The sequence below is a fragment of the Dermacentor andersoni genome, chromosome 8 (genome assembly GCF_023375885.2).
Source record: "Dermacentor andersoni chromosome 8, qqDerAnde1_hic_scaffold, whole genome shotgun sequence".
NCBI lineage: Eukaryota > Metazoa > Arthropoda > Arachnida > Ixodida > Ixodidae > Dermacentor > Dermacentor andersoni.
In genome coordinates, this window is record NC_092821.1 from 121538679 (window position 1) to 121558131 (window position 19453).

The 19453-nt window shown below is 48.4% G+C and overlaps 1 protein-coding gene across 1 annotated transcript; it reads left to right on the forward strand.

Annotated features, from left to right (window-relative positions):
• Positions 1-10812: 10812 nt before the first annotated feature.
• On the forward strand, positions 10813-12875 carry LOC129384221 (dnaJ homolog subfamily C member 9-like). The gene is made up of 2 exons (XM_055069442.2): positions 10813-11277; positions 12080-12875. The coding sequence occupies exons 1-2, from the start codon at positions 10937-10939 to the stop codon at positions 12501-12503; spliced, it is 765 nt and encodes a 254-aa protein (XP_054925417.1). The 5' UTR covers positions 10813-10936; the 3' UTR covers positions 12504-12875.
• Positions 12876-19453: the final 6578 nt, after the last annotated feature.

Here is a 19453-nt window from a genome sequence, read left to right on the forward strand (position 1 = left end):
AAGGGCGGCGCGGATTCTTTAGGCTGAGGGCTTGCTGGAAGCCAAGAGGTTGTCATTCGATGGTAAACGTGTTATTTACAACCATTCGCAACAAGATCTTGCGACACGCCCTTGACAAATGTTGCGTACCTAATTGTAGGGCACGCGATACATTCGCAGTCGTCAGCGCACAGCGTTAACACTCCTTCAGATACTTTTTTAAGAAATAGTTATCAAAAAATGAAACAAAAGCTGTCGTTACCGAATTTGTATAAACATCCGACTAGAAATTCTATGCTGTACACGAAGTTACGCGGAGCTGGAAAGCCAACGTGAACGCCAAAAGAGCACTGCCTTGCTATGCGTGCATTCACTCTGCGAAAGGTCGTCTGCTGCGCTCGAGCAATGTAGGTGGCGCCACGGTTGAGGAGGGAGCGCGAAAGAGAGGAGAAACGAGGAGGAGTGAAGGCGGAGGAGGAGAGTGGCACTACTTTACGAAGTTTCAGGGGCTTTAGAACGATACACACCGTGGCGTCACCTGCCGTCAGCGCCTGCGTGACGTGCAAAGTTCCGGGCCGTCTGCTAACGGTGCCGTCGCGTGCTTCGTTTTGTTCATCCTTTCACTGCCGTGGAGTTCCAGTTGGTTGCGGTAGTTTTACGCAACAGCGCTTGTTCTTTATTTCCGATTCTATGGTTCTATACACTGTGCGAGAATGTACGGTGGTCCTCCGTGGCGACGTGGGCCGGAGTTTGCTGTACAGCACTCTCGCAGAAACAGAGCTTCTACGGGAAGCTCGACGGTCGTAAAAATCCCGGTGGCAAATTTCAAAGCGCGCATATGCACGCACACGCGATACCAAGTTCCAGCAGCAAAAGCGAAGCCGTCGAACGCGCGAAGCGAGATATATATACGCGGTTAACGCAGCCCGTCATGGGCGTGGTAAAACGTCGCACCTCGTAAATCGACCGTATATTGACGGCGTTTGGTTGATCGCAACATGCGAAGGGAACCTGATGCTCGGAATTTATTGGCGCGTTCTATTATTATTGTCTTTCCTTTTTTTTTTCTAACTTTCTCGCGGACAACGTGTGCACACGCCTATATATCAGTCATATCGTTATCTTTCGCCGTCGACGAAATGCGGCTTCGTTATCTGCGCGAACTTGTCGCTGCGAACATCTTCCCCCCCCTTGACTTACCAGCAATACGATTGGTCGATGAACCTCTGTAGCTGATTTTTATAGTTTCATCGCCCTCGCAGACCCGAGCCTTCGGTACGAGCGCGTGCCTTAGCCTGCATAAGCGGCGTATTGTACTGCGTAGACGTGTGTCACGCATTAGCATACGCCCCGGTCTACTGTAACACGGACAATACCTCGATGTACTTTTCCCTTTATTTTATTTTTATTTTTTGGCGCAGGAAATAACGGTACAGGAGAAAGGAAAGGCGTGAAACTACGAAGTGGAAAGCGGACTGCTTTGTTTAGTACTGTAGAATTTACGTAATTCTATATTAGGTTTGATTCGTGTAATAGTAAAGACCGCCTTTATTAGCGCTGCTCATCAAAAAAAAAGAACTTAAAAACGAGTGAAGTACATTTCTTTTTCGCTGTGGCAAACGTCATCACCAACTGTAACCCGGCCGTGTCTTCGATGCCGAGCCTTAGACAAAAAGTCAACTTCCGATAAAAAAAAAATAATACCGATAAGTGGTCTCTAACCCCGTAAGGTTGTCGACCAAATATCTGACCGGTTTACTTCTACGCATGCAAAGTCTTGTCGCTGCATTAAAATTACGGGGTTTTACGTGCCAAAACCGCGATCTGATTATGAGGCACACCGTAGTGAGGGACTCCGGAATAATCTGGACCACTAGGGGTTCTTTAACGCGCATCTAAATATAAGTACACGGTCGTTTTCGCATTTCGCCCCCATCGAAATGCGGCCGCCGTGGCCGGGATATCATCCCGCGAATTCGTGTTTAGCAACGCAGCACCACTAAGCAACCGCGGCGGGTTTTTTGCTGCATTCTAAACGAACAATCCGACCAAAACAACACGAGTCCCGGCCGCGGTTGTAAATACTCCGCAATGAGCGTTTTAAAAAAATAGCCATACTTCGCTCGCAGTTCTTTGCCTAACATGCGCCGAGACGGCGCTTCAGCGCCCGGGGGTCCTGTTACGGAAGGATGAAAGAAGAGAGAGAGAAAGCAGGAAGATCGCGAGACGCTGGCTGCTGCGTGTCTTTGCTGGTCAGCCAGCTTAACTACGTTGACTTTGCTTATATATATATATATATATATATATATATATATATATATATATATATATATATATTGTAAATACAGTCTGTCTATGTCTATACCCCCAACATACCCGTAACAATATCGCACAACCAACCTGGCGAGTATAAGGGATTCTGCGCACATCACATTTTTTTTTTTTTTTTTGCAATCTTGCGTCGCACCATTTTTCAACAGCTTTAAAGCGTTTTCACGAAAAGAATTTTACTTTTGGTAAAACTTGACGCAACATTCATAGAATTGTCGAAACAGCCCGAATTCGGCGAACTTTACAATAAATTCGGAGAGGCCGGGAGCAGCTGGTAGGTATACGTCACGGGAAATATATTGCTTCTTTTTCGCACCAAGTACAGGTTCTTCATATTTGCAGATAAGTCAATAGGGATCACTAAGAATTACGTCACGTAACTTTTTTTCCAGGTGCTTTTGGCGCAGACTCACTTCGTTAACGCGATTTCTTCGAAACTGTTCAGTGGTTTGGCTTTAGCAGACTAGCCTGTCGCTGCGCCTCCGCTTTTTGCAGCTTCAGTATCACCGAAAACTATTGCCAGCGGGAAACGACACGACCGACACTGAAAAGGTATCTCACATTCGCGCACTACCTCCCTTCCCGCCATCGCAGCCCCCCCCCCCCTTCTTTCTTTTCTTTTTTTTTAGAATCTTTAGCGCGCAGTTGATCGGCGAGGTCGGCCGGTGACACGCCGAGGAAGCCGCCCGTGTCCAAGCCCTCGATGCCGTGCACCTAGGCTGGCGTGCTTTACGGCCCCACCCCGACCAAATCGCCGGACATTTTGAATACACTTTTCGCTCACTCTTTAGCGCGCGTGAAAACGACGCTGCGTGCGCATTCCATTCCCACAAAATAGTTGCGAATCCAAACGCGCCTTTCCGATCGTGCGCACCATTACAATAATTACTCTGTTTAGCGCAAAACAACGGACACAAGAGAGACGACAGGCCAAGGCCACAGAGTTTCTCACTACATTACCTAGAGGGAAATATGGTGCTGCTGCACTGTGGTATGCATGGGAATGCCGGTATATTGTGACTTCGGATTGGCATCGTTCTCGTAGAGACAGGTCACCTTGAAGACGCGCTTGGCAAGTACCGTTTCGTCTGTCACAATGATTCATTTTCTACTAGAACAGCACGTTAAGAGCTGTTTTAGCTTTATTATTACGCGAAAACATGTTTTATTTAAATATGAGAACTTGTTATTGTGTGTACGACTACATGTTACGTAAAAAGTATCAGCGGGCCGCTAAAGTTGGAGGACAGACGACAAGGTTCGCGCTCGCTTTGAAACAGTTGGTCGTCCGTTCTTGCTTTTCTTCGCTTGGTAATGCATCGTGGGTGAGTAAAGATGTAATATCCGTGAATGGAAACATTTTATGAAGATTTTACTTTGAGAACGCGTTATTTGCGTAGCCATATCCACGTTTTAGACGAAACCTCTTACAACACCAGCCAACACGAGCCTCGCAGACACATATACCGTCATTCCCATGACGGCACGGTGCCCCCTTAAGAAATTCCCATAGACGGTGGCGCCAGATTACCCTCTAGGTGTTATAGTGAGAAACTCTATGGCCAAGGCGCTACTATCAGCCGACATCATTTTATTGCGTCACTCCTTTAAAATGATGTCGGTTGAGAGTAGAGCATCGTTCTGTCATCAATCTTGTGTCCGTTGTCTTGCGCTAAACAAAGTAATAATGGATTCGCACCAACTAGCCTACCAACGCACTGTGCTGCACCATCACAAGTTTGACCACAGCACGTTGAAAGTGGGTCGCGCAAACGTCGCCTGAATAGTTCAAGCTCTGGCTTGGGTCGAGGTTCAGGATGCAGCACCTTAACGAGGCGGGAAACGGCAGCAGAACATTTACCCCTCTCAGGCGTGGATGTTTCGAGATGGGGACGACGCTCGTTCGTCCGATTCCACGGATCACAAGGCCCGGCGTATCCGGTAGGCTCCCCCTCTCACGATGCAAAAAAGAAAGAAAAAAAAGAAGAAAAAAGAGAAGGAGAAAGGGAGAGAGAGTTTTGTTTTGGTGACTTTTGTCAGGTTATTCCAACCGCATGCGAATCTCCCGGACACTAAGACAGAGAAGTCCAAACACTAGTAGCAGTTGCAGCCAATGGTCGTGAAAGCTCGACAACACGCAACGAACACAGCCACAAACCACGTGATCGGCGGACTCTGTGGAGAACGGCTGTTGTGCCACAGATTAAAGACCAAGACCTGAACAAAAAAAGAAAAGAGAAGGAGAGAGAGATAGTTTTGTTTTTGGGACTTTCGTCAGGTTACTCCGACTGCATGCGCATCTTTCGGACACTAAGACAGAGAGGTCTAAACACTAGGAGTTGCAACCAGTGGTCGTGAGAGCTCGAACGACAAGCAACGAACACAGCGTTCGCATAGCTGCCAGCCCACCCTGCACCGTCTACCGACCGGCGCTGGGAAGTCCTGATGCCGGCGACAAACCACGTGATCGGCGAAACCTGTGGAGAACGGCTGTCGTGTCATATTGTGCTAGAGAACGGGTTACCTTTAGGAAAAAGTTTATTTCAACAAGAGACGATACGAACGCTGAGTCACAATTCCACCAGGACGATCACGTATGCTAAGTACGAAGCATCGTATACATGGCCCGTTTTGAAATAAGTGTCCGAGTCCACACTCACTAACGCATAACTACATAGGCCCACGGTAACGCACAGTTACACAAATAGTTACGTTACACAAAATGATGTTCAATATATACGGTGCACACAAAGGTTATGTGCAATAATGATGTGACTTTACATAATTTTGTAGCGATGCTATGAGAGGCTTATATATAAAGATGATCATGCATACGAGAGCACAATGATATCACGGGCACCTACCTTCCTACATACATGTATATTCAGTGAATAGTTTTGATGGCCTGGCTACAAGAACCAGGCTGGTCGAAAATTAAGCTATATTCGTCTATCAGCCACAGACAGGAAACGGCATGCCTATTGATGAAGGAACTCCTGTTCCCCATGAAACAGTGGTGTTTAGAAAAAGTTTATTTCGACAAGAGACGATACGAACACCGAGTCATAATCACGGCACAATTCCACCGGGACGATAACATGTAAGAAACGAAACACAGCACGTTTTCAACGTAAGTAATGTCCGAGTCCTCACGCACCAACATATAAACACGTATACCCACAGAAAGGCACAGTTACACATAAAATAAATGCCACATGTACAAAATGATTTTCAATATATACAGTGTACACAATGGTTATGTACAATGATGATGTGATAGAACACTTTACACAATTTTGAAGTGATGTGCACGAGATGTGTATATACAAAAATGATCATGTATACGAGAGGACACACACACAGTTGAGAGGACACACACACAGAAATCACGGGCACCTGCATCCTATGTGCATTCAATGAATACTTCCCATGAAACAACTACGGAAGGCATCTATTGAGGGGTATTACGTTTCGCCCAGTTTTCGGTCGGACCCTCGCACCATTACAAGTGCCACCACAACTCGAGAGCAAGTGTCGCCCGGTCTTTGACGAAAAGCAGATTATCAGGAGGTGCAGTGATGTCCAGATTAACTATGCAGTTCTCCGTACTTTCAGTTGGGACACAAAGCTTTTAATTTAAGAGAGAGAGAGAGAGAGAGAGAGAGAGAGATAGTGAGCGAGAGAGGAAGGTCAGGAGAGGTTGACCAGAAAAAGTATGGTTTGCTACCTTGCACGGCGGAACGCGGATAAGAAAGAAGCGGCGCGCGTCACTATTGCAGACTATCTCGCAGGCACGCAGACCCCATGCAAGTAACGAACTAGCGTTGCGACAGCATTTAGCGCATACGTGCGTTATGTCCACTTATTACAGAGAGAGAGAGAGAAATAACGCAGAGAAAGGGAGGGGAGGTTAACCAGAGGTAGTTCCGGTTGGCTACCCTGCGCAGGTGGAAGGGTTAAGGGGGATAAAAAGAGACACAGAGTGGGAGTGTCCAAGTATTAAAGTATTTCTTGCTGTAACGGCGCCTGGTTGTGCATTGTCTAAAACGCACGCCTTTTTGGCATCTTTCTTTTCTGTTCTTTTTTTTTAAGGTGCAGTGAGTGACATATTGCTGCTGCTACTGAGCCTTGCAAGTACTGGATTGAGAGAGTACTTCCAGCACTTAATTGTACTCACCTTCCATGCGGTCACCACCTGCTTGCTCGTCAACTACACACGAATGGCATTGGCAGGATTCAAGCGCTCGTTACATAACAAAACGATGGCTAGGAGTAGACTCGAAACACACGAACGTTGACTTACAACAGTTTATTTTGAAACAAGGCACCGTAACGGCCTCGCTAGGAGCTGTCGTGTTTGCGTAATGACGAAAAAAAAAGGTGCTACAGGCTGCGCATGTGTGATGTGGAACAGGGCTGTATATATGGTCCCGCGTTTCAAAATACGCAGTTCTAAGTGAGCGCTATAGAGTGTTTCGTGTCTACTTCTCGTCATCGTCATGCAGCGCGCTAAACGCGTCAATCATGTCACACCAACACGCCCGAACAGCCGCGTTAGCGCAGCTTCAGCGAGTGGTCTCACCGTCGCCACCACTTGCTGGTTTTAAGCATGCCACGGCCGAAGGTTGTCGGAACGGCTCTGTGCACTCTGATCGTTCCTGCAAGTGCAGTGCAAGTGCAGTGCAGGTGCAGCGCAGGTGCAGTGCAAGTGCGGTGCAAGTGCAGTGCAAGTGCAGGTGCAGTGCAAGTGCAAGTGCAGGTGCAAATTCAGCAGCGGGAGCCACACATCTTCAGCAGCCGTACGGTCCTGGCTGCACATTTCGTTGCAGTTTCGGTACGTGCATTACAACTGCACAGGATGGAGGACGAGCCACACTGGGGCACGATCGACGTACACGTCTGTCGTGGCCGCTAAACATTCTTCGTTGGAGACCGTCTTGGGCGCACCCGACAAAGTCACACAGCGTAGGAGGCCTCCTTATGCCGTCGAATGAACTCTCACCGTTTGCCTGAGCATACCTTTAGCACATTCTTGATTTTTGAACAGTTTTTGGATGAGGCCTGACGGCGGCCTTCGCAATTTGCACAACGGAAAGTCAGTTGCTGCGCATGTGTCAGAGTTCTGCGGTTCAGAACACTTCGGGCGTGCATTCCTATTGAGGCATATGCCACACGAACACGTGCCCGAGTTCGAATACACTTTCGAAACTGAAGTGGCTTTGGGATGAAATCCCTTTAGCTCGGGGTGCGTTAGCTCTGATGCCGCATATTGGAGTACACGTAACAAACATAAACGCTTTTATGGAGAAACCCGCGTGGACCAAATTAAATGAAATTTGCTGCACTTGAATAACGAGCGTAGGAACCGGGTGGTTATTTAAGGCCTATAAGTTTTTATGAATACGCTTTAGAAACTGAAGTGGCTTTAGGATGAAATCCCTTTAGCTCGGGGTGCGTTAGCTCCGATGCCGCATATTGGAGTACACGTAAAAAACATAAACGCTTTTATGGAGAAACCCGTGTGAACCAAATTAAATGAAATTTGCTGCACTTGAAAGACAAAGTTTAATTCTAACGAGCGTAGGAACCGGGATGGTTATTTAGGGCCTAGAAGTTTTTAGAAAAATTGTCAAAAATCGTGAAATTAAAACAATATAGAAGCGCGATGTTTACAAATTTATAACTCTGCACCAGAAACAGATACCACAGTGCAGCAAACGGCATCTGTTAGAGCATAAAAAGCGGACAACTTTATTCTATGTATCAATGTATATCTTACGTGAATTCGTTGCATTGATTACGGTTTTTTTTATTTTTTGCAGAAGTCTTACTCGCACATGAGTGTTATATTTTGGAAGCCCTGTGCTTATTATACATAAATTTCGTCAGCTTTAGATGCACTTTGATACGCAGTTTATATAACTGTGATATCATTTTTTATTGCCGATTCACAGTTCTAAATTTGATGGTTCGGTTTCCTTTCTTTTTTAAATACTGCGATTTTTTACCATTTTTGTAAACAATCGACGGTATCCATTGAAATCCCGCTTCCTACAGTACCAAATGTTAACTTGATTTTTTTTTTAATGCAGGACATCTCATCAAGATCGGTGCATTGCTTGCCAGAAAACGACTTCTCCTTTATCGTGTATTTCGATAGGAGCTCTGGAGATAAGCTTCATTCTAACGCGCTTTCCATTTAATTTGCACTTCGGGCAGAAATAATGTACGATCGCTATCCAAACCACGAGCTATTTATTTATTTATTTATTTATTTATTTATTTATTTATTTATTTATTACACCGTTATCTCCGGTATCGGCCTACTAAAACGCCGAGATACAAGTCAGAAAGTGGGTTGACTCAGAGAAGAATGCTTGGCATTAACATTACGGTCCACAGATTGAAGAAAAACGAAACGAATTAAAAGATGTCGTGTTGCCTTCGTCACCATCCATGGAGGAAATAAAAAACAGAGGTGGGGCCTTGACGTCACTCTTTGTGAAGCTAAGTGAAGCCGAAAGTTGGCGTTGCTCCGCCATTATGTCGGCCCAGTTCTCCTCTCTTGTTTGCAATTCTCGCGAAACCACGCCGCGCTGCCCGTTACCGGGCTGCTCGCATTAGCGCTGCCGAAGTCCTGTTGAAAGAAGTTTATAATGAACTTCGCAAATTGGGCCATGAGGTCGAATCCGCTACTTTTACCAGCTTTTATGAAAATAAAGATGCTTTATCGCGCCAGCCAACTGAACTGTTCCCATCACAAGCAGGTACCGGCCGCTCTTCACTGTTTGGACTTCCTGGGGCTCTCAGACGGACTTGCGAGCTGGACGTCTGGCGATACGAAAAAAAAAAAAAGGGTACGCATTCTCACTGCACTGCAAGAATGCGCTGGAGACACGTACGACACACCGACCTATTTGCGATCCGTCTGGAGTTTACGCGCACAAACCCGTATTCTGGCTGGGGTTTGAGCAATCGTCGTGCTGGTTTACAGTACTCGTTTTCTTTAGTTTCACGAAACAAATTTATTTGACCCTCGTGCTTCCCTGTGTTATGCGCCGTTGCAGCGCTTTCAACGCTACTGCACACGTCGACGTGCCAATCTAGGTCACGGAACACTACACGTGGGTAAGCACGAGCGCAGCTCTTTAAGATGTCGACGCCCAGGGCAGCTAAACCCACGTCTTCTGCGTAAAGCTCTATCCGCACGCCTATATTGTGGTACACTTGTCCAGGCCTGCATGACCCTCGAACGAGCTCTGATTAAAAGACTTCGGAAGCATATTTAGCGCCAGCCGACAAGGACAGAAGGGAGACGACTCCGCAATGCGCTGTTGTGGTCTCGTCTCCCTTCTGTCCTTGTCAGCTGGCGCTAAATATCCTTCCGAAGTCGGTGTACCAACACGCCGAACAAACGGCAATCCTCATTAAAGAGTTCGTCCTCTCGCGAGTACTGCGAGAAACAAGCAACAGTTGAGCAGCGTGTTTTAACGTGCACAAAAAACAAGTTGTTAGTGAACACGAAGTTCTAGAACCAGGATTATGCATTCTTTAATAACGTACTACGTTCTACGTGCCTAAAATGCACCATGCGCTGTCAAAAGCAGGAATCACTGACCTGCAAGGCGTTCATTGTGCAGATTCTGAAACGCATCGGTTTCGGCCTGCGATGGCACGTTAGCATGATTCCGCCGAAGAGGGCCAAATTTCACGCGGATATTCCTTCGTCCGTTGCCATTGCCGTGGCGCGGTACGTTGCGTACAGCGTTGCATGCGCGTTGATTTCACGAGTTTTAGTTCCTCCTGTCCCAGCTGGCCGCGGCAACATCCGGGAGAGCCAGGTCCAGACAACACAGCGCAACAAAACATGCAGAAGAACGCAAACCTGCCCACGCGATCCCTTTGCCGCGCTACGAAACCTACGGAGCAACACGTCCGAGCGCACAGAACCATAACAAAGCCGCCATTGCGGCCCGAGAACATGACCGCTAAAGCGAAAGAAAGAAGAAAGAAAGATAAAAAGGAGAAACTAACACGTCATTTCCTCCACACTTTTCTCGGAGGAGGTAGGGCCTCTCCTTAGTTTTTTCCTTCCTCGATGTCTCCATCTGTCATACGCAGGCCTGAGCGATTATAAGAAAGTGATCTCGAAGGCCGAGCTTTGCCGTCTTGCAGATAGCGAAAGGGACTCAGCCGCCGTTCTAAGCGTCACTTACTGCGAGAAGATCAGGCTAAGGCAACTTCAAAGTTTTTTTCTTGATAAACTATGCAACTAACAAAGCCAAGCGCTGTACTGAACGATTCAGGCCATAAAAGACGAGAACAAGACTGAACTGGTATTCAAAGCACCACGTCTACGACGAGTTTCTGTCTCCCAAAATCACTTCCGCCGCATTCGACGAGAGAAAACATTGCCTTTAAGATTCGCATTTTAACACTAGAGGGCGCTATATCAAGGGACAGCTATCTGGACATCACTTACCCTACTAATGTCGTATCTCAAGCAATACAATCCATAGCTGATCCGTACTCTTCGCGTCAAAAAGCGTCAGCGTTGGCGAAACTTCGCTGCTCGCGCACTGTCCTCGAAACCAAAGCGCAACTACGACTCCCGCGTCCTCGCAAGATGGGTTTTCTCGCCGACTGCGAAGAGCTGTTCGGTACCTCCGACCTGTACAAGCTTCTCGGCGTGCCCAAAGATGCGTCCGAAGCCGCCATCAAGAAGGCGTACAGGCGCCTGTCGCTGCTCGTTCACCCCGACCGTGAGGGCGATGCTCAAAAGGAGACGGCCACCCGAAAGTGCCAGGTCCTCTCCAAGGTGCATCTGGTACTGGGCGACAGTGACAAGCGAGCCGCCTACGACAACATCGGATGCGTCGACGAGGACGACGACTTGGCCGGCGACCGCGACTGGACCTCCTACTGGGCCGTCGTGTTCCCCAAGATCAACCTCGACGATCTAGATAAGTAAGCCCCTACGTGCTCGTGGCACTTCCTGCTCATGAATCCATCTCGTTATATTCTAAACCCGCTACTTGTGTGAAAGTAATTCACATTAGGGGACAAGCTGTCACTGGCCATGTGACAACAAAAGAACTGCACTTTGGACAGCTGGTTCAGTCCGAGAGTTTCATTTGTCAGAAACGCTAAGGTTCAGTCTGCCCAGAATTTTCGCACTGAGGCGTGCTTTCTCATAAGCGCCGACTTAGGAGGGGGGGGGAGGGGTACGCTTTGGGGGGCCCAAGCTTCCGCCGAAGTTTTTCGCGAGGAGGGGGAACGCCTCCACACCCCCCTTCCGTGTGATCTTCTGCATACTTTTGGGCTCGCCTTGAAGTCTAGCCTATAGCGCTCCCCAACTTTGGGCCCCGCTTTCTAAAACTCTGTTTTGTATGGGGGAGCGGAAAGGGGGAGAAGAAACTTTGTTTAGGTAGCGTTAAATTCGCTTATGTACTCTTCGGAATAAATTCGGAGCGCGAAAGTGTATGACATGAAGGTGAAATGCGGTTGCACGACTCGGCCTCTCACTAGTGCAGTCGTTTGCGAAACGTGTGACACCACGTGCTTCCGGTTAGTGCAAGCGTGAACGTGCCCAAGTGAATGTGGCTAGATCACTGGCTTCCATCACGGTGACTCCATACTGCGCTCATTTAAATCCGCGAATTCACTTAGCAAAATCCTTCTTCGTGGGTTGCTCTGTAAGTTCTGTATTTGTTGCAACTTACGTTTCACTTTTAATCGGTTCAATGTTTTTGCATTCATATCTCGACAGGTACCTTGCCAAATACAGGGGTTCCAGTCAGGAGGTAACTGACCTCAAAGAGCACTACGAGCGCTTCGAGGGCGACTTCAACGCCATCAGCGAATGCCTCGTCGGCTTCGAAATTGAAGACGAGGACCGCTACCGCAACATTCTGAATAAGCTCATCGAGGACGGCGAAGTGAAGGCGTACCCCAAATTCACTAAGGAGACCAAGAAGTCACGTAACGTGCGAAAGAGATGGTATATAAAAGAAGCCAAAGAGGCCAAAAAAAGAGAGATGGAAGAGGGTTTGGATGGCAGCGGGGAATCCCTGCCAAACGCCATCGCCAAAAGACAGCGATCGAATTTGGATATCTTTGGAGGCTTTCGAGGTGTAATTGCAAACCTCGAAGCCACGTACTGCAAGCCAAAGAAGAAGAAGGCGTCAAAGTGATGACTTGTTGCTGCGGTGTTTGAGACTCACGACAGATGCACAAAGGATGTGCAAGACAGGCTTCTTCAGTCCATGCCTGGACTGAACTTTGCTGTTTGAGTACCTATTGCTTTAAAGGACTTGCATATTTCGGGTTGTGTTAGAGAGACCCAATGTTCTGAGTCTTCACTATGGACCGCATATAATTCAACGCATACTTTTGTTTATCTGTGGTCGTCTCTTCGTGTGTGGACACATTCCATGTGACTGTGCGACGGTTATCAATATGGTTGGTTGCTCAAAACGTGCAAGGAAGCAATGCACAAGTGCTTATGCTATTCTGTTGCTCTTCTGTAGCGTCATGCGCAAGAAATAAAGAAAAACTGTTTCCCACCCTTTCTCGCAATCGTTATATCACGAAGGTTTAGCAGATCGTGACGTACTCTAACTTGGTATGAGGTCTCTGTAGCGCACTGTGGCATTCATCTTTAAGGTATGTAGACAGAACATTTGAAGATTTTTTTTCTCGTGCAGTGGCCTCAAGCTGACATCGTGCATTGGACCACACGCGCTTAATATTACCGTTGTAACGAGCAAGAAAAGCCCAAGCGTCAGTTGGACGCTTGGCTCCTGAGGTAAGGAAAACGGACCCAATGAGGATCGGTGTTGCATGCCTTCCTCGCGTTGGCGCTTGGCTGGAACTGCTCGGCTGGTCTCTGCGCTCGACCCCACGTGACTGGGCTGCCCGACAACTCCAAATAAACTCACTCGCGCCGCATTTACTCGATTCTAATGCACCTGCGATAGCACCCTACACCCGACTTTTCGCTGTCGGAAACGTAAAATGCAGTGCCTTCGTCTTTAACGCGCACCCTCGACTTCAGTACTAAAAAACGCAAGATACGATACTGTTGATCGTTATTTCATTAGATATTTTACTATAAGAGAGAGAAATGGAGATGCGTTCTCGCCTGTAAAAAGAAAATATGCTACCGCATCCGAACCACACTGGCCTGGGCATCACTCGTCGAGCACCAGTTTTATAAACGAAGTCCATTGATGCCAGACTTTGGGCACTGGCAAGAGCATCTTGCAAAGCACGACCTTTGAGATTGGAATGTGGGATTCAATATTGTAAGGTGGGCTTCGGACACTGCATATTGCAGTATCGGTTTTGTACTCCAGTGTAACGCGATGATAATATTTCAGTGAACCCTTCCAGAAAAAAAAAATGTGCACGTTGATACCTGGTGACTGCGCTAACACTAAAGGTCACTGTACGTTACCACAAGTGATGCCGGGCTGTGTAGCGAAACTTTTGGTACCAGTTATGATTATCGGGAGGACTACATATTAACACGTTCCAGACAGACACGTACACCGAAAGAAGTACGTCTCCGACGCGACGTTACGCAAACGGCCGGCGTACCCATACAAATTATACACACCGTGGCGCCACCTGACGTCAACGCCTGCATGACGTGTAAAATTCCGAAGCGTCTGCTTACGACACCGTCACGCGCTTCTTTTTTTTTTCTTTTTGTCCTTTTACTGCCGTGGAATTTCAGTTGGTTGCGATAGTTACACCGCCGTGGATGCTCACGAAAATTCCCCCCCGTATTTGCATGACGCGGAAGTGCTCAGACGGTTCGCCAGGCAGTTAGAGAGGGAAATATTTGAGGCATAGTTGCATTTAAAAAGCTGCTGATGAATGTGTAAGCGCTCCATCCCTGGCAATCACTGATAAAGAGCTGGTGTATCTTGAGAAGAACCTGATCAATGCTTTGTAATGGCTCAATGTGGGCGCCTATCGGCATCATTGCGCATGTGGTTTTCTCCTACGCCGCACATTCGTTAATGCGCCCTTCTGCGCATTTATTTGAGCATACGGTGGTTTCTTGCATGTTTTCTTTTTCTGAATAAAGCATGTCAGTTGAAGTCTAGCGCTCTGTCCTGTCCCAACTTTTTTTTCCCGTTATTCTTATTAGCGCTAATATGTCTCAGCAAATGTTTTAACACCAACCAGCCCAACTTTCTGCGTTAATTAAGTACGCGTACACGCGTCACCCCTGATTCCCGGATGCAAATGTCGTCTACGTATATTGAGAGATGCACAGACCGTAGAAGTACATCAACAAGGCCGATGAGCGCAAGGTTAAAGAGAATGGTGCTCAGGGACTCCACCTTGAGGCACACCGCGACAGGTACAGTAGTACGTTGTTGTACCATGTTCTGTCTGTACAAGGAAGGTTACGCCCTTTAGATAGTTGTAAATCCATTGGTACACACGGCCCCCTCCAATCCTATGTTCCACAAGGCGTCCAGAATTGCCTCATGCGATACATTGTCGTATGCGCCTCAACAACATCGCCGCAGATACTCTCTTTAGGTTTTTTTTTAACTCGACAGCGTTAAGGAGCTCGTGTCGCAGAAAAGCCGGTGTCGTCGGCGTCGGCGACATTGACCGTGAGCGAAAAATCCCGGAAGGCAATTCATAAATAAAAACAACTTGCAAGATGGGCTGGGTGGGAATCGAACCAGGGTCACCGGAGTGAGCGTCTCTAGTGAATGCGGTGTTGCCTTAGAAACGTGCCGTAGAAAGTTATATTGCGGTGTATATCGGTAATTATGAGCATGTAAATTACAGAAGTCGCAATTAAGCGAGTAGCGAAGTACGTTTGCGCTACATTTGTTCTGCGCTTGGCGCACACGCAGAGCCATCTTGCGGCAAACTCAGAAGACCCCCCTCCTCGCAATGTAAGGCGCTGCCCCGACAGTTTGCGCTCCACTCGCCCGCTTCCCCGCTTCCTCTCGTTTGAGCGCATTGGCGCCGTGCGGGGACCGGTGCGAGGATGCCCCAAAACTCTTGCGTTTAATAAGTTTTCTCGCTGTCTCCCCTTCCAACTTCCAGCGTGCGTCACTCGAATCCTCGTGTTTAGGCGACGCGGCTCCTCTTTCCGCTCACAGCGCGATTCCTAGGTGCAGCGTCCGATGCGGGACGCCTCTGACGTGTTCGCTGCGCCGTAGCGCGTGTGGTGGGAAAGCGTCCCCTGCGATGTGTGCCGTGCTGCTGGTGAGGAGTCATGCGTCTTCGTGGGGCTCCTGGAACAAATAATTAGAAAAAAGTTGTGCTGTGGACTTAGAAGGGTTGTATATGAAAACTATGTCTTTGTGTGACTCAGGTGCATGTCAAGCGAATGAGTGGGCGGTGCGAACGGGGTGCGACAACGCTGTCGCGTTCCACTCTTGAAGGCGCTTTTTTTGTTGTTGTTGTTGCTGTAGAGACGAGACAAGGTCAATGACATTATCTGTAGAGGACCGTCCACGCCGGAAGCCGGTCACAGCATCAGGGTATATCTCGTTATTCTCCAGGTACCACTCTAGACGTGTCAGTACCATCCTCTGCCCCACCTTTCCAACACAGCTGGCTTGTGCGATGGGCGATAGGAGGCCAGGTCCAGGGGAGACTTGCCTTATTTGAAAACAGGAACGAGGCGGCTGGATTTCCACGAAGGAGGAACCAATCCTTTGCACCACGAGTCGTTGTATGCCGTTAAAAGAACACGCCAAGCTGTTTGACCGAGGTTACACAGGGTCATGTAGGTGACACTATCAGACCCAGGTGACGAGGAACGCCTGCATGCTGCCAAAGCTGCTTGAAGCTCCTCTACAGAGAACAGATTGTCCCTCCGGGAATCTCGTGACGTCGGTGCGTTTCCTTTATTGCTCGCGGTCAACGCCGACCCCTTACGGGCAACCCTCACGCAGAAGTCTTCTGCTACTTCTGTTTCGAAGCGACCTTGGTGGAGAGCAAGGCACTTCAAGAGGCGATGTTGCCATGGCAATGTCCGTAGGCCGCGGACAATTCTCCATATTTGAGATAGAGGCTTGTGCGGATCGAGCGACTCGCATAAAGATTTCCATCTTAGAAAATGGAGCACATTGGTTCCTGCGCCGGGCCTTCTTCTGCAGCCGTCTCGCCTCCCTCAAATCGTAGATGGATTTTGTGCGCCTATACGACGAGTTGCCTCGGAGGCGCTCCAATTACGCTTCATATTCGCAAAACTGTGACAAAGGTGTAAAATTAAAGGCAACGTTTTGAGTAGCAGCTTTGATTGTGCCATCTAGGTTTTCAAGAGAACCTTCTTCATTTTCCTGACACCGCTTATCTGTAAGTGACCTGTACGTTCAACAGTCGATGTGTGATGAAACGGTGACGTGCGACTTGCTATAGGCCCTTGATCTTTATGTAGGTGAAAATATAATCACTTCCGTGGGTTTCATTGTACGCAAACCACTGTACCTTGTTACTTAGTCTGCGTGACACAAATGTCAGGTCGAGACTGCTGCTGTACATCAGTCACCGCAAAAACGCAGGAATGCCGTCGTTTACACAATACAGTTCATGATCTGATGCAAAGGAGGAAACTCGTCTTTCCCGACGACCCGTCTACTGGCTTCCCCATATTGGGTGATGAGCGTTGAAATTGCCGGTGATAATCCGCGGCCTATAGGTGTCACTGATAATAAAGCGCTTAATCTCGCCGTGTCAAAACGGCTTGAAGGTGAAATATACACACAGCGTGAAAGTGAGGTTATTGCGTTTTACTCTCAGGCACACGCATTGGTTGTTATCATCATGTGTTACTGGATGCTCAATATAGGTAAGCTCGCACCTGATATAAACGACGATTTCACTGCGGTCGTTGCTGGTAGGAGACTTGAAAGCTTCGCAGCTAGACAATCGTATTGCATTGCGAAGGCGTGGTTGGCAAGTGACGATAATCGGAAACTGATTCTTAAATACAAATGGCCGAATATTCGAAATGCGGCGCTTAAGGCCACGGGCATTCCACTGGAAAATCGAAGCTTCTTTCACTTCTTTAGGGAAAGGCTGCAGAGGAGGAGCCACGGTGCTTCCCTCCGGACTCGACAGCACCGGATTTAGAGCATCCGATATTTGAAGTGCACGATGAGCAGCCGGAGTGCGAATGCTGGTTAGGGTATTCATGAGGGTTTCAACCATGGCTATTACTTAATTGCTTATCTTGATTGTTGCCACAGACTCGTTCTGAAGTGCGCTTGGACGAGTGATGCTGCGGCTCTGCTGACGGGTTTATCGACGGCAGTGCTGGCCACGCGTCAGGTGGACCAGTGATACTTGTGCCCTTCTCAGGGTGCTTGTTGCTGGCACTGCTGGGCGCTCGCGCTGGTGGGTGGACCGTCCGTGGGAGAGGCGCATCCCTATAGCTTCGGCAACAGGTTTCCCAGAAGGTCTCCGGCGACGAGAGCGCCGACGTCGTACCTTGGCAGCAGCCTCTCTGTGGGCGGAACCGTCTCTGACCATTTGCTTCAACACTTGCATCTCCTTCTTCGTGTTTGGGCAATCCATTGAAGACGCATCGTGAGGGCCGTGACAACTGCCGCACTTGAGATGTTCCGCATGGCAGGCGTCCGTACTGTGCGACTCTGAGCATCGCGAGCACACGGTAGAATTTGCACAAACAGCGCTGACGTGTTCCATCGTACAGCAGTTTCGGCACTGAAGTGGTCTTGGTGCAAACGGCCGCATCTGCATGTCGAGAATGACCAACTTTGACTTGTGATGGAATGATACCTCGTTTGAAAACAGGTTTCACACATCGCGAATTGCCAAGACGACGGGCTTGCAATACGAGAAGACCTTCCGTCACCGGCTTGGTGAGAATCGGAAAGTCACTTTCCCCGATGGAGGTGTATCAACATCGTAAACAACGCGTGCCGTAGAGTCCTTGCCGTCTGGTATCTAAGTTGAACGAAAAAACCAGTCAAAAACACAAAGGACAAGAGGAGAGGTTCACACCACAACGACTGGACTATCAACTGAGGTTTATTAGAATCGGTGTAGTCCCAGCCAACTGGCCATCACCTGGCCATACCAACTGGCCATACCAACTGGCCCAGATTTCAACCCTTCTGGTATCTAAGGGCGTGCACTGATGTCCCCCAACACATTGCCTTTGTTCAATACATCCAGCGCACTATGTTGCGTAACGTCGATAGCGAGAACATTCTCGCGACCATTGATGCTCACGTCTGTGATTTGTCCCGGGGCGAGGACTTCAAGAGACGCAGGCGTGACTTGGCGATTGAGCCGGTTGAGGCCATCAGTAGCATCGACCGGCACAAACAAAACAGTGTGAAGCGGTGGCTCTCACGTAATCACGGTATCCTCACTTGCTGAAGGAGAACACATATAAGTAGTCATCTCTTTGCTCTACGCCTTGTCACGGGCATGAAGTCACCTTCGTCCGAGCTTTCGTCGCGGGCCGAAGAGTACATCGGCGTGTCCTCACTGTCGGCGTCGCTCGGGTGGCCGCAGCGCTTTCTCGGAGCGGCTGCAGTCGACGTGGAAGGTACGGGCGGAGGCCCCCGTGATTCCACGTTCATTTCCGCAGTCAATGGAACGGAGTCATCCGCAAACACCGAGGAAAAGCTTGAAATTTTACGCAGACTGAAACCAACGTACTACAGAGGAATCACTTCGTTTTCCTCTCCCCGTTGTTTGTGGTCTCGCTACGTTGTTAGTGGTCTCCCTACGTACGTTGTTTGCGGTCTCCCCTACAGGGCTTCCCAGCCACGCCAGCTGTCGCGCCGCTCCCACAGCGTTGCGAAAGGGCGTATACCGTAGTTCTGCGTTCGTTCAAAGTGCGTGGTATATGACGGTTTGTCTAGCCACCCTATTCGCGATTTCATCGGTGCAGGTCGCTCGTGAAGTTTCCAAAGTGAAAGAACAGTTATTCGGTACAGGACTCTATATAGTGCAGCGTTGCAGCATATGGCTCAAGCAAGCTGGCGAGTATATGGCATTTTGCGCACCACTTTACTTTTTTTCTTGCGATCTTGCGTCGCACAATTTTTCAACCGTTTAAAAGCGTGTCCACGAACAGAATTTTACTTTTCGTGAAACGTGACCCAACATTCGCAATATT